Source organism: Arachis stenosperma, chromosome 6 (assembly GCF_014773155.1).
Source record: "Arachis stenosperma cultivar V10309 chromosome 6, arast.V10309.gnm1.PFL2, whole genome shotgun sequence".
NCBI classification, from domain to species: domain Eukaryota; kingdom Viridiplantae; phylum Streptophyta; class Magnoliopsida; order Fabales; family Fabaceae; genus Arachis; species Arachis stenosperma.
This window is the reverse complement of record NC_080382.1, coordinates 102,202,004-102,218,201: the sequence shown is the minus strand read 5'-3', so window position 1 is coordinate 102,218,201 and position 16,198 is coordinate 102,202,004. Positions and strand designations below refer to the sequence as shown.

At 36.9% G+C, this 16,198-nt stretch overlaps 1 protein-coding gene across 1 annotated transcript; it reads left to right on the top strand.

The window, feature by feature from the left end:
* Positions 1 to 1,045: 1,045 nt before the first annotated feature.
* On the top strand, positions 1,046 to 3,135 carry LOC130934344 (uncharacterized). The gene is made up of 5 exons (XM_057863922.1): positions 1,046 to 1,558; positions 2,141 to 2,347; positions 2,444 to 2,536; positions 2,628 to 2,735; positions 3,019 to 3,135. The coding sequence occupies exons 1-5, from the start codon at positions 1,046 to 1,048 to the stop codon at positions 3,133 to 3,135; spliced, it is 1,038 nt and encodes a 345-aa protein (XP_057719905.1).
* Positions 3,136 to 16,198: the final 13,063 nt, after the last annotated feature.

Below are 16,198 nucleotides of genomic sequence, written 5' to 3'. Positions count from 1 at the left end.
TCACACTAGGCAATGTGAGGTAAGACGCAAGACACAAAATAGTGATGTTACTTTAGTTGCATTGACGACAAGCTTTGTAAGCACAAAGGATGCAAATCCAATTCATGAAAATGTTTCTTATCATGGTAGAATGAATGACATCATTGAGTTGGACTACTATGGAAAATTTAAGATTACATTGTTCAAATGTGATTGGTATGAGGCTAGGGAGGATGCTTATGGCTCGACATATGTGCATTTTAAAAAAAAGTGCTATTGGGAAGAGCCTTTTGTATTGGCATGTCAAGTGCACCAATGCTTCTATGTGCAAGATGCATTTGATAAAGATAAACATTATGTAATGAAGACTATTCCAAGGGACCTATTTAGCATAAGTGATCAAGTTGACATTGATGCTGAAGATACTTATAAAAATGAGCAATTTGATAATTCGATGGTTCCTTCTATACCTAATGATGATGGTGAAGTAAACTTGGTAAGGAATGATTTTAATGAAGTTCTCATCGATGTCACAAATTAGAAGTCTATTTTTCCCAAGAGTATAACACAGGATCGGATAAAGAATATGATTCCGAAGACTTTTGAGTGACTTGTTTCCCTCTTTTATGGTATATAAGTCAGATTTATCGCTTTATGTTAGCAGTTTTGAACTTGATTTGCTGAACATTTTTGATATAGAATTTGGCAATTGTTTGTTATGGTTCATTACTTTATTTGCTCTTCATTTTGTTTTGCATATTTGTGGTTCTCTTGTAACCTCTTTCCCCTATTAGATGCGTATGGAATTGTATTTTATGGTTGTTTTATATTTTTATACTGCAACATAATGGAAAACGGAGCAATTTCAAAGAAGAAAAGGCTGGTAAAAAAGTATCAAGCTCATGTAAAAGTTAAAGAATTTGAAATGAAGGAAGTATCTTCTGCTACAAAACTAGTTCAAAATTTTATAACCAAAGGTGATAAATGAAGTAATCAAGCCAAAATAGCACAACAGCCTAAGAGGAAGATTTCAGAAATCTGAGACAAACAAAGTAGGGAAAATTCAATGGAAGGGAGAAATGAAACACTTGTAGACAATGTTATGAACCGGTCTTTGAGGTCTTCCCATAACCAAGTGAGGAGTAATGTTCAACTAGAAGAACAACCAATTGCTAAGAAGATGAAGAGCAAGGCAAACTGTCCAGCAATGGCTCTTGATGCCTTTTTGCATATAGAAGGAGTAGAAGTGGAAAGAGAAGAGGAAGATGACTTTGAGTCAATTGGTGAGGATGCTAGAGCTGCTGAAAAAGAACCAGCTAACTTGACAAACTCAAAAAATAGCTTAAAGCATCCAGCAATGACTCTTGATGCTTTTTTGGGTGATCAAGGAATTCATGTGAAAAGAGAAGAGGAACATATTGAAGTCCTATCTACTAAGGATGCTAGATCTAGGCCATCCCCAAATAATAGAGAAAATGTTCATATCCCCTATGAGGAAGATTATGTTGGTAAACATGAAAGTGACAATTTTGATATGGAAGGAGATCAAGTTATGGAAGAGGCTCATGTAACAGGTGATGTAATTTTGTTTGTTGCTATTTGATTTAGATTTTCTTTTTATCATTATCTATTATACAATTCCATATAGGACTCACGGGAATAGTAACGTGCATATACTTGTTCAATTTCTATTTCCATATGAGTGTGGTACTGCCCTTTCCAATTTCTATACTTATTCAATTTTTATACTTGTTCAATTTCTATTTCACTCTCCATATATGATTCATGGCTGTCTTTGGTTTTAATTTGTACTATTTCTCAATTTTTTAGATAATTCAAAGGTTAAAAGAACTCATGGAAAAACTAGATGCCTAAAGATTTATGCAAGAACTTAGGAAGAAAGGGAGGAAGTGACTTTTGATCAAGGAGCAGCCGTGGGGCCAAATCCTCAAAGAGTGAAGAATTTAACTAATTTTATTGGAACAATGGGAAGGAATAGTGATTTTATTACCTTGATGTACACTAATTGGAAAGTTGTGCCTAAGCATATCAAAAAGTGCATTTGGAAGTATATTAATGTAAGCTCCATTTATCTTTATTTTATGCCATATGTTAATAATCTTTTTATTCATATGATATGATGAAATTGATGTGTTTGTAGTCAAAGTTCATTCTTCCAAAATCTTCAAACCTATGGGTGATGACTGGTGTTCAAGGAGGATGGAAGCGTTACAAAACAAGAATCAAGAAAAAGCATTTTGAACCATATTCTAGAAATATTGAGGATATGTTGGTGAATCGTCTTTTGGAAATTCCAGAAATACAATTTCAGAAACTAATTGCATATTGGAGTATTCCAACTATCAAAGTGATCTAGAGAATTTCAATTATTATTATTTGATATGATCAAGTATAATTCTTTCAATTTATATATTTTTTTCATCATTGTTTATTTTAAACATAGGCCATGTGTGCTATAAATTCTGAAAATCGCAAGAAGCAGCAATGGAGGCATAAAATGGGACCAATCAAGTTTGCAAGAGTGCGTGTTGATTTGGTAAGGTCAAGTTTGAGTTAAAATGCTCTACTCATTACTTTCCCCTAATTTTAGTATGTTATAACTTTATAATTGCTATCTTGGTCTGTAGCATGAGAAAAAAGAGAACAAAGAGGAACCAAATCAAGCTGAAATGTTTGTTGCAACTCGGAATGGACTAAAAGGGAAAACACTTGATGTTGACACACAGGCTGTTATTGTAAGTTACTCTATAATTTTCTTGTTTTAGATGCTATTTTATGGCTGTCATGGATGCTATTTTCTTTACTGTTATATGGCTATCGTAATTGTTGTTATAGTATCTACTTTGTGGCTGTTTTATGGCTGTTTTGTGGCTGATTTAGTTGCTGTTTTATGGCTATGTTATGCCTATTTTATGGCTGTCATGGCAGCTATTTTATGGCTATTTTCTAGCTGTCATGGATTGTTATTTTAATTGCTATTTTATGGCTATTTTATGGCTATCATGGTTGTTGTTTTAGTATCTACTTTATGGCTGTTTTATGGTTGTCATGGTTGCTGTTTTATGGCTATCATTGACTGCTATTTTATGGCTGTCATGGTTGTTGTTTTATGGCTGTTTTATGGCTGCTTTATGACTTCTGCTTTATGACTGACTTAATTACTGGTCTATGGCTATTTTATGCCTGTTTTATGGCTATCATGGACCGCTATTTTAAGGTGTTTTATGGCTGCCATGGTTGCTATTTTATGGCTGTTTCATGGCTGTTTTTTGACTGATTTAATTGCTGTTCTATGGCTATTTTTTCCTTTTTATAGCTATCATGGACTGCTATTTTAAGGCTATTTTATGGCTGCCATGGTTGCTATTTTATGGCTGTTTCATGGCTGTGTTTTGACTGATTTAATTGCTGTTCTATGGCTATTTTATGCCTATTTTATGGCTATCATGGACTGCTATTTTATGGCTGTTTTATGGCTATTTTGGATTACTGCCCCTATTAGTTATCAATAGGTTGTTGGATTCTTTCATTGAATTTTTATCACTAAAAATAGACATATCATATGTTTGTGTGTATAGGATAAACTTGATGATCTCCAAGAAGCTAGAGAAACTCCTACTAATGCATTTCAAAAAGTTTTTGGTAAAGAGAATCCAGGAAGAGTTCGATGTTTTGGAAGAACTGCTACAAAAGCTTCTCTTAAGAAAAATAAAGAAATAGATGAAATCAAAAATAAAGTAAAGAGAAGGTAACAGTTTTAAAAACTGAATTAGATGACCATAAGCAACGACTGCAAGGATTGGAAAATATTGTGAAATTTATGCTGCAACAAACTTCTCCTGGTATGAATGTTGATGAAGTGCTTTCTCTCTTGCGATCTAAGCAATCGTCTATAAATAGTGAACAAGATCCAAATTTAGTTCCTCGGAATTCTCCTCCATCGACTCATATTCCAAATCATGATTAGGTATATGTGTGCTAAATTGTTGTAACACTTGAGTATACATGTTATTATATAGCTAATATTTTGACTATAATTTTTTTTATTTAAATTTGACTGTAGCTTTCTTATTGTTGGATGAAGTTTTCTGAAGACAAAAAGGCAATTCTTGGCGCAATAGTGAAGCACCAAGTCTTTTTGGTTTCAAGTGGAAAACTTAGTTTCTTTTTTGTTTAAGTTCATCATCAGAAAAACATGTATTTTGCTTACTTATGTTTATTTTTTATTTGACTTAGTAACTTAGCAAGTATGTTAATTGGCACTTAGAAGACCTTTCTAATATATGAAATATATATTATTAGTTTATTCAAATGTGGGTGTTATATATCCTTTAAATGTCATATAAATATAACAAAGGTAAAAAATATATTGTTTTAGATATTAAAAAAGAGAACCTAAGAGAAACTCAATAAGGTGTTGCTTTAGGTATTAAAAAAAGACAACTGCAAATAAATTTACATAAGTGTTGCATTAGGTCTATAAAAAAGACAATTTAAAAAAACCTGGACAAGTGTTGGTTTAGGTATATGAAAAAGGCAACTTAAAAAAACTTGGCCAAGGGTTGCTTTAGGTATATGAAATAACGACTAAAAAAAACTTGCACAAGTGTTGCTTTAGGTATATGAAAATGCAACTTAAAAAATTTTGGACAAGTGTTGCTTTATGTATTAGAAAATACAACTCGTAAAAAGTTTTACCATAGCGTCTTATCTCAAGCATTGTGTTTGGGTTCTCTAAGGTAACCCTTTTGCGGAGTTGCTTTATTTGCATAAAAGGCAACGTTTTTTGAAAGTTGCCGTAAAAAGGGTTCCCTTTAATGCACAAAAACGTTGCCTTAGACCAAAGGTAACGGCCGTATAGCCAACCCCCTAAAAAGCGTTGCTTTTTGTCAAAAGGCGTTGCCTTTACTTTTCCTTATTATAGGCAATGTTTTTAAAAGATTGCTCAGCCCGAATTTGTTGTAGTGAATTGGCATTTTGTATGCTGTTCGGTAGGCCCAAAGTGCATCGCCGAGCTTAGAACTCCAATCTTTCCTGTGAGGCTTCACAACCTTTTTCAATATGCTCTTGATTTCTCGATTGGAGACCTCGGCTTGGCCGTTTGTTTGGGGGTGGTATGCCATGGCCACTTTATGGATGATGCCATACTTCTTCAATAACCCTGCCATTCTTTTGTTGCAAAAGTGCGAGCCTTGATCACTCACGATTGCTCGTGGTGATCCAAAGTGGCATATAATATTATTCCAAACAAAAGAAAGTATTACATTAGCATCATCGGTTCTAGTGGGGATTGCCTCCACCCACTTGGAAACATAGTCAATGGCTAGAAGAATATACATGAAACCATTAAAATTTGGGAAGGGCCCCATAAAGTCAATACCCCAAACATAAAAAATCTCACAAAATAACATCATTTGTTGGGGTATTTCATCCTTTTTGGAGATATTTCCAAATCTAAGGCATGGTAGACAAGATTTGCAAAATAGAGAAGCATCTTTGAAAAGAGTAGGCCACTAAAAACCACAATCCAATACCTTCTGAGCCGTCCTTTGAAGACCAAAATGGCCACCACTCTCGGAAGAGTGGCAAGCCTCCAATATAGCTTGATGCTCGGATTGTGATATGCACCTTTGAATTACTTGATCGGCACCACATCTCCATATGTACGGATCATCCCACATGTAATATTTAGATTTGCTTTTAAACTTATCCTTTTAGTGTGGGGAGAAATTGGGAGGGAAGGTGCGAGAGACTAAGTAATTAGCAATAAGTGCATACCAAGGGATAACCTCGGAGATTGCTAGTAAGCCTTCAAGAGGGAAGGTATCATTAATAGGAGTGGCATCGCCCTTTGTGTGCTCAAGGTGGCTTAAGTGGTCTGCCACTAAATTTTGCAAACCACTCCTATCTTTGATTTCAAGGTCAAATTCTTGCAATAGCAACACCTATCTTATCACCTTGGTTTGGATTTCTTTTTGGCCAACAAATATTTCAATGCCGCATGATCCGAGTATACTACCACCTTAGAACCAAGTAAATAAGCCCGGAATTTGTCCAAGGCAAAGACAATAGCCAACAATTCTTTCTCGATGGTAGTATAATTGGATTGCGCTCCATCTAAGGTTTTAGAGGCATAGGCAATGACATAAGAAGTTTTACCCTCACATTGACCTATCACCACTCCCACCGTATAGTTTGAGTCGTCACACATGATTTTGAATGGTCTAGTCCAATCTGGTCCTCGCACTATGGGAGCTTGGGTCAAAGCAATTTTGAGCTTGTCAAAGTCCTCCATGCATTTTTCACTTAGATCAAAATCAACATCCTTTTGCAACAATCGAGAGAGAGGTAATGCCACCTTACTAAAGTCCTTAATAAACCGCCGGTAAAAACCTACATGTCCAAGAAACGCACGGACTTCCCTCACTGAGAAGGGGTAAGACAAACTAGAAATAACATTGATCTTTGCCGGATCAATGAAAATCCCATCCTTAGAGACAATGTGCCCTAAAACAATACCTTGTCTAACCATAAAATAGAATTTCTCAAAATTTAACACAAGGTTTGACTTAGTGCACTTCTCTAATACTTTTGCAAGATTGTCTAGGCAAAGATCAAAAGAGTCCCCATACACACTAAAATCATCCATGAATACCTCCATGCATTACTCCAAAAGATCCGCAAATATACTCATCATGCACCTTTGGAACGTTGCCGGTGCATTGCACAAGCCAAACGACATTCTCTTATATGCAAATATTCTGAATGGACATGTGAAAGTTGTTTTTTCTTGGTCTTGGGGAGCAATGTGAATTTGGAAATAACCGGAATATCCATCTAAGAAATAATAATGAGATTTACCACATAGGCGATCAAGCATTTGATGAATTGAAGGGCAACGAAAAGTGATCATTTCTAGTGGCCATGTTTAAGCGCCGGTAGTCAATACATACCCTCCATGAGTTTTGGACTCTTGTGGCTATGAGCTCTCCTTGTTCATTCTTGATTGTAGTGACACCGGATTTCTTTGGAACCACTTGGACGGGGCTCACCCATTCACTATCCGAGATCGGATAGATAATGTCCGCTTCTAACAACCGGGTGACCTCCTTCTTCACAACCTCTAAAATGGTAGGATTTAGACGCCTTTGAGGTTGTCTAATGGGTTTGGCTCCTTCTTCTAAGAAAATTTAGTGTTCACATACTTGGGGACTAATGCCAACCAAGTCTGCCAAGCTCCACCCAATGGCCTTCTTGTTCCTCCTCAAGACATTTAGCAACTTCTCTTCTTGGTGGGAGGTAAGCTTGATGAATAAATTTTTGACTGTTTAGAATTTCACAAATAAATCCTCGTTGCTAGTATAGTTTCTAAACCAACAAGAACCCTTTCATACAAACATTTAGTTGTTACTAAAGCAAACCCAATAAAATAAACCGAAGTATTTAAACCTCGGGTCATCTCTCAAAGGAATTACAGGGAAGTATATTCATTATTGGTTATGAGATTGTATCTTTTTTTTGGGATTTTGGATAAGAGAACAAGAAAAAGTAAATGGTGATAAAAATCAAATGATATAGAGATCTTGGTAAGGTTTGGTGGTCAAGGATCTCTATCCTTATCACTAACCACTACATGATAATTGGCAAGGATCAATCCCATTAAATGATCCTCTAACTAGTAAACGAAAGTCAAATGAGCTAGATCAATCCAAGTCCATAAGTCCTAACTCTCCACCAATTCAATTAGTGAGAACTAGAGTCAATGGTTACCAATCATCAATTACTTGGACATTAGTAACTCAAGAGTTCCTAAATTACCATCCCAAGCTAAGAACATAAAATCCTACTCTAACATCCTTCTAAGTATTTTATCAAACACTTGAAAGGCATAAAATAAAAGCACAGAAAGGAAATAATAGAATATGAAACCTAAAACCAACAATTGCAAAATCAATGATAACAAATAATAGAAGAAGCAATAATAAACATGAGATACTTCAAATTATATTAAAAGGAAATTGAATCTAACATGGAGTTCATAAACCAAATTGGGGAAATAAACAACTCAACAAGAGAAATAAATAAACCAAAGTACTAGAATAAATAAAAGTAGAAGAAGAACTAAACTAAAGCATAATAGAAATATGAAATTGAGAAAGACTAAACCTAAAAACCTAAAACCTAGAGAGAAGAAAGAGCATTTCTCTCTAGAAAACTACATCTAAAACCTAAATTGTGTGAATGAGAAGTGAATCATTGATTCCTCCACTCTGCAGTCTCTAATCTGTGTTTTTCAGACTTGAAATTGGGTCAAAAATAGCCCATAAATTGCCCCCAGCGATTTCTGATACGTACAGCACGTGGCTCCATCACGCGTATGCGTCGCTGAACTTTCGCAAATGCACGTGTACGCGTAATGCATGCGTGCACTCACTTAACTATAGAGCAACCATGGAAAATTAAATATTATTTCGAAGCCATGGATGTTAGCTTTCCAACGCAACTAAAACCGCCTCATTCGGATCTCTGTAGCTTAAGTTATGATCGATTGAATATGAAGAGGTCAGGGCTGACAACTTAGAAATTTCTTCAATTTCTTGTATTTCTTCCACTTTTGCATGTTTCCTTTCCAACCTCTAGGTCATTCCTTCCCTAGAAAACCTGAAATCACTTAACACGCATATCACGGCATCAAATGGTAATAAGAGAGGATTAAAATTAGCAAATTTAAGACCAAAGAAACATGTTTTCAATCATAGCATCAATTTGGGAAGAAAAATGTAAAACATGCGAATTCTATGAATAAATGTGAGTTTAGTGGATAAAATCTAATAAATTAAGCACAAGATAAATAGTAATATAGCGGTTTATGAATCTCCCCACACTTAAACATTAGCATGTCCTCATGCTAAGCTCTAGAGAAACTATAAGAGAGTGAAGGCAAAATGGTAGAATGTATGAAATGTAACCTATCTATATGAATGCAACTACATGCTAAGATGTTTCTCCCTACTTGGTTAAAAGTAAACAAATCCTTCAAGAAGAGATATGAACTGGATTTCACTAATTCAAATCATAAAATAAAGTACAAGTAAACTTGCAAAAGAAGATAGCTCATGAAAGCCAGGAACAAGGAATCGAGCATCAAACCCTCACTGGAAGTGTATACATTCTAACTACTCAAGTGTTTAAGGTTCGATTTTCTCAATTCTCTACTAACCTTGCTTTCTAAGACTTGCTCTTCTTCTACCATTCAACAGAAATTTAATGCACAAATACACAAATCAAGAGGTCTTTTAAGGGTTGTAATGGGGTCAAGGTCAAGGTAGGATTGTATTTGGTCAAGTGGACTAAAATCTGAGTCCTTAATTAACCTAAACTTCTCACCTAACTTAGGACAATCCATGTAATTAAAATGCAAAATCTAACTACCCATTAATAATGTTTTCCACATATTTATGCATCTGAATTTGAGTACAACTCATATGCATTGCTATCATTTATTTTAGGGCATTTTGTCTCTTTTTTATTTATTTTCTCTTTTCCTTTTCTTTTCTTTTTTTTTCTAATTTTTTTCTTTTGTTTTTCTCAATGCATATGATTAAGGTATTGAATGCATAAACATGTCCTCAACAATCTTTTTCACATTTTCTCAAGAATATACAACACCCAATTTTCAAACCAAATATTTTCAATCCCAATTCCCCACACTTAATTTGTGAGCACTCTCACCAGTCTAAGCTAACCAAGGATTCAAATTAGGGACATTATTATTTTTCGCTTAGAGTTAGTAATGAGCTAAAGTAAAGAACAAATGGGTAAAATAGGCTCAACTTTGGTTTGCAAAGGATAATAAAAAGGTTAAGGCCATATGGGTATGTAAACTTAGTGAAACAAGGCCTCAATCATGTAAGTGTATGCATACATAAAATAATAGAAATATATAATTAAGCAAGACAAAGATTACAATTATAGAGAGAACAACACTCACCAAAACATAATATTGGTTGATAAAATGCAACCAATCGAATAGGCTCAAAATCTCATTGGTTCTGTGTGTTAAAGCTCTAAACCATGTTCCAAAATAAAATTTCTTCAAGTAAGTTTAACAAAATTTTAATTCAATTTAGTGAAATGCTATAAAAATTTTCTTGAAAAAGAAAATATTACTTCAACTAAGTAATCGTAGAATATGCACGAAATCAAACAAACATGCAAATACAACAACTAATTTAACAAAGAAAACTAAATATTGGTGTTAAGACAGGAAATAGTTACTCGCGAAAGTCGGTATCGACCTCCCCACACTTAAAGATTGCACCGTCCTCGATGCATGCAAAGGTGTGCAAGTGGGCAGGTGGCTCCAACTGAAGCATTTGTCCAAAGATTGTGCAGATGGACTTGTTTGTTGCCCCATTGAGAAGCTTTTCCTTTCCCTTCTCGGTGGCCATCCTGAAAGAAGAGAAAAAGGAGAGAAAAGTAACCCGGAAACAGAGATAACAAATAAAATATGGATGGATTAATGCCAAATAATGAGGATCTCAACTACAAGGTAGTTACAACATGCAAGTGAAAAACAGTAGAAGCAAATGGCATATGAATAGTGCCAAAATTGCAATAATAGGGGAGAGAGTGCGGGTAATGAAAGACAATATAAGTGCATATCAATGCAAATGGAATACAAGTGTGATAAAAGATTAGCATTGATCGATAAATAATATCATCTATCAATATAAACACGTCACTAAGCACCAAAATAATACAAGAAAAGATGCAACAATTGAATAAGAACATTTAACACCAACGGAGAATAATAAACTTAGAAAAAAAAACATGAATAAAATTAAAATATAAGGAAGAAAAGTATGCAAATGCAGTAAGTAAAACAAAGGAGAGAGAATAAGGATGAGAAGGAAGGAGAAGAAAGAATTAGGATTGAGAGAGAATTAGGATTTGGGAGGAGGGAATAAGTGAAACTGGGCGGCGGAGTAGTTAAGTGAGGTAGCGCAAGCGATGCGCACGCGTACGGCACGTGTATGCGTGGATTGCGCAAGAAGAAGGGACGCGTAACCGTCCAGTGCGTGGACATGTGCCTCTGGTCGTGCCAATCGCGCGAGTCCAGCCCCGCGCACGTACAATTCTCTAGTCATACTGGGTAGGGAGCCAAAATTGCAAACGACCCGTGCGCGTCATGCATGCGCATGCGTGGATGGCCATATGTTGAAAAGGACGCGCACGCATCAGGAACGCGTACCCGTGAGTGGTTCGGTGCCGCTAGCATAGTGCTAGTCCCAGAACAGCACAACTCTCTGGTCATACAAGGGTGTACGCCGATTTCCTCATCCACGCAGGTGCGCAACGGACGCGTGGGTTGCCAGAATTGAAAATGATGCGCACGCGGTAGGTACGCGTATGCATGGTTGTGTTTGTTCCCAAAGCACGCTTTCTGCACAACTCCCGTGCAACTCTCTGTTAAATATAGCATTTTGTGCATTCACATATGACGCGTACGCGTACGAGACGCTCGCGCATTAAATGCTACTTTTTTTTTCAAAATGCAGGTGATGATGTAGAATGAATGAACACTGATAAAAAATAAAACAAAATTAAAACTAAGAATGAAAAGGAACAATCATACCATGGTGGATTGTCTCCCACCGAACACTTTTATTTACTGTCCTTAAGTTGGACATTTGGCGAGCTCCTTGTCATGGTGGCTTGTGCTTGTACTGATCCTTAAATCCCAGCCAATGTTTGCAAATTCAATAGCTTCCGGGATCCCAAATTAGGTGCAAAAAGCCTTCAAGCAAGTTAAAGCAAGTGACAAGGCCCCAAGAGTGTTGATTGTTGGAATGAATTACGGGCTCCCAAACCTTTCTTTTACACCCATCTTCTTGTTGATCATCATTTTTCCACTTGGGTGGTGAGCAATCGGAATTCTTCCTGAGACATCCAAACAACTTCCTAGACCCATTCAATCGACCTCTACACCAATGTGAAAATAACAAATATAGAAAAGAATAGGAGAAGAAACAATAAATTAAGTGGATAGAATAAGTGTGAGTTTAGTGGATAGAATCCACTAAATTATGCACAAGATAAACCGTAATATAGCGGTTTATCAAAGCTCCCTTGCAACTATTACCGGGAACTTTTGGTCCTTCTCAAGAAAGGCATATTTTAGGTGGGTTGGGAGTGGCTTTAAATCCGCATGTTGTTCATGACTCGACACTTTGTCTTTCGGTATCATTGGAGATGATAAGGCATCTTCTTCACATACATGGGAACTCCCCACACTTGGGTCATAATTCATACTCTTTCCATCAAAGCCATCTTGATGAACTTCAGCTACAACATTATCAATTAAATCACACCAGAAGATAGAGTGATCCTCCGGTGGATGTCTCATGGCTTCATCAAGATTAAAGCTCACTTTTCTTTCATCAATCTCAAACGAATAAGTGACTGAAAACGCATCTAATTTGAACTGGGAGGTCTTCAAGAATGGCCTCCCAAGCAAAATGGATGATGTCCTACCAGAGTCACTAGGGGTCATCTTGAGAATGTGGAAATCAATAGGGAAGACCAACCCCTTTATACTCGCTATAATATCCTTCGCTATACCATCTTTAGATTTTCCTTCCCTTGGTTGAGCAATCACCTCTCCAACTACCTCTTGGGCTTCATCCTCTTCTTCAACCTCTTCTATCTCAACCACATCCTCATCTTGAGTGATCTCTATTGGGCTTGGCTCAATTCTCTCTTGTAATTTGGTGCTAGACCTCAAGGTGATGGCATTGATGCCATCCTTGGGGTTAGATAAAGGTTGAAAGGGTAAGGCACTAGAGCTAGAGGCTTGAGGAGTGGAGGTAGAGGGTGGTTTCAATCGGGCTACAAGGGCTTGAAGAGTGGATGTAAGGCCTGTTAGACTAGAGGCAAGTGTGGTTTGAAGTTCTCTTTGTCCTTAAAGGATAGAATAGAGTGTCTCATCTTGGTTGGAAAGGGGAGGATATGTGATTTGGGGGTGTTGTGGTTGATTGGGTTGAGGTGGTTGTCTTTGGTATGGTGGTTAGTAGGTTTGGTAGTTTCTTCCTTGGTTTTGTTGAGGGTATGGTTGGCTTTGTTGGTATGATTGGTTGGTATGGTAGATTTTGTTGGTATCGTTGGTGTTGATGGTTGGTGTTCCACCTTTGATTCCCTCCATTATCCCTTCCTCCTTGATTATAGCTATCCCTCCAACCTTGGTTGGAATTCTCTTGCCAACTTTGGGTGTAATTACCCCCGTGGTTATAGTTGATTCCTTGTTATTGATACCCTTGGTTCGGCAAGTTGTAGAAATTGTGGGTAGCCACTAGGTATTGTCTTCTTGGAGGTTTGGGCACTCATCCGTGTAATGAGAGTAACAAGAGTAAATCCCACACACACATTGGGGAACCAATTGTTGACTTGGTTGTTGTTGAAGAGGTGGAGGTTATTGTTGAGGTTGTTGTTGACCAAGTTAGAGTTGCTTAAGAATGTTTGTCATTTCACCCAAGGATTTGGCGAGGGCGGCGGTCTCACTACTATAAGAAACTTCATTTATGGTTCTTGGATGATTGGTTCTTCGTCTAGCATGTTGCGTGGACTCGGCCAAGTCGGTTACGAGTTGCCATGCTTCCTCCGCCGTCCTATACTTTGACAAAGAACCATTGCTTGAAGCATCCAAGAGGGTTTTGTATTGTGGTCTCATTCCTTGGCACACAAAGCTAAGCAACACTTGAGTGTCAATCATGTGATTGGGGCATGAGTTAAGAAGCTTTCGAAACCGTTTCCAATACTCGTATAGAGTTTCTATTTCACCTTGGACAATGCATGAAATCTCTTTCCTAAGCTCATCCGTCACTTCTACGGGAAAGAATTTGTCTAAGAATTCCCTTCTAAGCAAGTCACAATCGACAACAACATCACTAAGCAAAGTGTAGAACCACTCCTTAGCTCTTCCCTTAAGAAAGAATGGGAAGGAAAACAACCAAATAGCGACCTCATCGGAACCTTTCCACCTAGTTGTTGAACATACACCTTGAAAGTCCTTAAGGTGTCTAATAGGATCTTGTGCGGGAAGTCCATGGAACTTGGTAGAAGATTGATCAAAGTGGTTTTAAGCTCAAAGTTAGCGTTCAAGTTCGGACAGAGCACGTGAAGCAGTTGGAGAACAAAGTCCGGAGCACCGGCTTCCTTAAGAGTAACTCTCCTTGGAGCGGCCATAGTCTCGCTACCTAGATCAATGGAAGATGTATTAGTAGTATCAATGGAAGAGTATATCATTCCTTCTTCAAATGACGATTCCGATTCAACCTTGGATAAGGTTGGTGAATTGGGATGAACCCTTTCACCACCTCCAAAAACTAACCTTCTCTGAGCTTTCTTAATATGGAGTAAAGTTCTCTCTATTTCGAGATAAAAAGTGGCTAAGCTCGGATCCGGTAGCGAACGCGTCATTCAATGAAAGAGGCATAGAGCCCATGACAAGAAAATGCACTAAACAAAGATTAATCCTAAATAACAATCAAACTAGCAAACAATCAATGAAAATGCAAGTATTCACAATATCAACATATTTACACTAACCAACAACATGGAACACATATGCAACTTCCCGGCAACGACGCCATTTTGATGAGCTATATTTTGTCGGTATAGAATTTTCCAATAGAATTGTGTCGTGAGTATAGTCTAAACCAACAAGCTATAACGTATCAAACAAAGAAAGTGTGTGTCCACAATTCAAATCAATAACCGAGAGTATTAGTCTCGGGTCGTTCTCCCTAGGAATTGTCCTAAGGTGCACATTATTGCCTAGGAGTCTCTTGGTGTTTGAGGTTGAATACGAGAAATGTAAACAAGCTTGCATAGAAGTAATGAACAAACAATAATAAAATTAGAGGACACAAGAATTCGGAATCAAGCAAGAGTAAATGACAATCAATCAATATAAAAGCCTTGGCTAGGGTTGGAAATTGGAATTCCTATCATCATTATCTCTAACAATTGTGAAATCAATTGGTTATTGCTCCACTTAGTTAACCTCTAATAATGAAGGAAAATAAAGTGGAAATAATCAACTTTAGTCCACAAGTCCTAGTCAAATCCTAGTGAGAGACTAGAGTTAGTGTCATTCAAGTCAATTAGAAATTTTCAATTATCAATCAACTAAAAACTTTGACAATTCAAGTGTCTCCAATTATCCAACCCCTAAGCTAAGAGTGAAATTCTACTCCATAGCTATAATAGACATTTTCTCAAACAATTGGTGAGCAATAATGGAAGACATCATAAAATTGAGAAAGGAAATTGAATTAAAGCTATCTATTGCAAATAATTAACTACAATCAACAATTAACATGAAATTCATTAATTCATTAACGAAAATCAAAGAAACAAAGTCAAGATCCAAGATCTACAAGTGTAGAATAACAAAAACACTAAATTGAGAGTAGAAGAAGAAGATCTACAACTAGAGCAATGTAGAGTTGAATCAAATTCAGATCTCACCAAAGAATCTAAGTACAATTGAGCTTGAGAAAATCAAAAACCTAGAGAGAAGTTGGAGTTTCTCCCTCTAAAAGTGTAACTACCAAAAACTAACTCTCAATTTCTAAAAATGTAAAAAGAGTGTTTTTTCTTCAACCCTTGGTTCTTTTAATCTTTTCCTGCCAGAATCCTACTCAGAATTGGGTTGGAAACCTCTCTGAAATCGCTTGGCACGTTTTCATTAAAAAGGTCACGTGCGCGCGGCACGCATACGCGCAAGTCACGCGTACGCGTCGATGGACTTTTACGATCCATGCATGTGTGTCAAGCGTGCATGCGCGTCGTTTGAGAATCCTGCCTAGATACGCAGAAGCGTCGACTTTTGCACGCCAATTCCAAATCCGCGCTCCCACGCGTGCGCGTAGATTGCACGTGCGCGCCGATGCTAATACTTCAAAACTTCATTTTTATGCTCCTTCCACTTAAGCAAGCTTTCTTTCCCTCTTCTAAGCCATTCTTGCCCCTAAAAGCTCTTAAATCACTTAACAAACAGATCACGACATCAAATGATAATAAGGGATATGAAAATATAGCTTATTTAGAGCCTAAAAAGCATGTTTTCAACCATTAAGCAAAACTAGGAAGGAAACACAAAACCATGCGTTTTATGTGGATAAGTGTGAATGAA

Bases quoted from the DNA above. Each gene is read 5' to 3' on its own strand.
- LOC130934344 (XM_057863922.1), top strand. From the start codon at position 1,046: ATGGAAGGGAGAAATGAAACACTTGTAGACAATGTTATGAACCGGTCT. The intron at 2,348-2,443 runs GTGATCTAGAGA...TTTTAAACATAG, and splicing joins GGAGTATTCCAACTATCAAA to GCCATGTGTGCTATAAATTC. The intron at 2,736-3,018 runs GTAAGTTACTCT...TTGTTGTTTTAG, and splicing joins TTGACACACAGGCTGTTATT to TATCTACTTTATGGCTGTTT.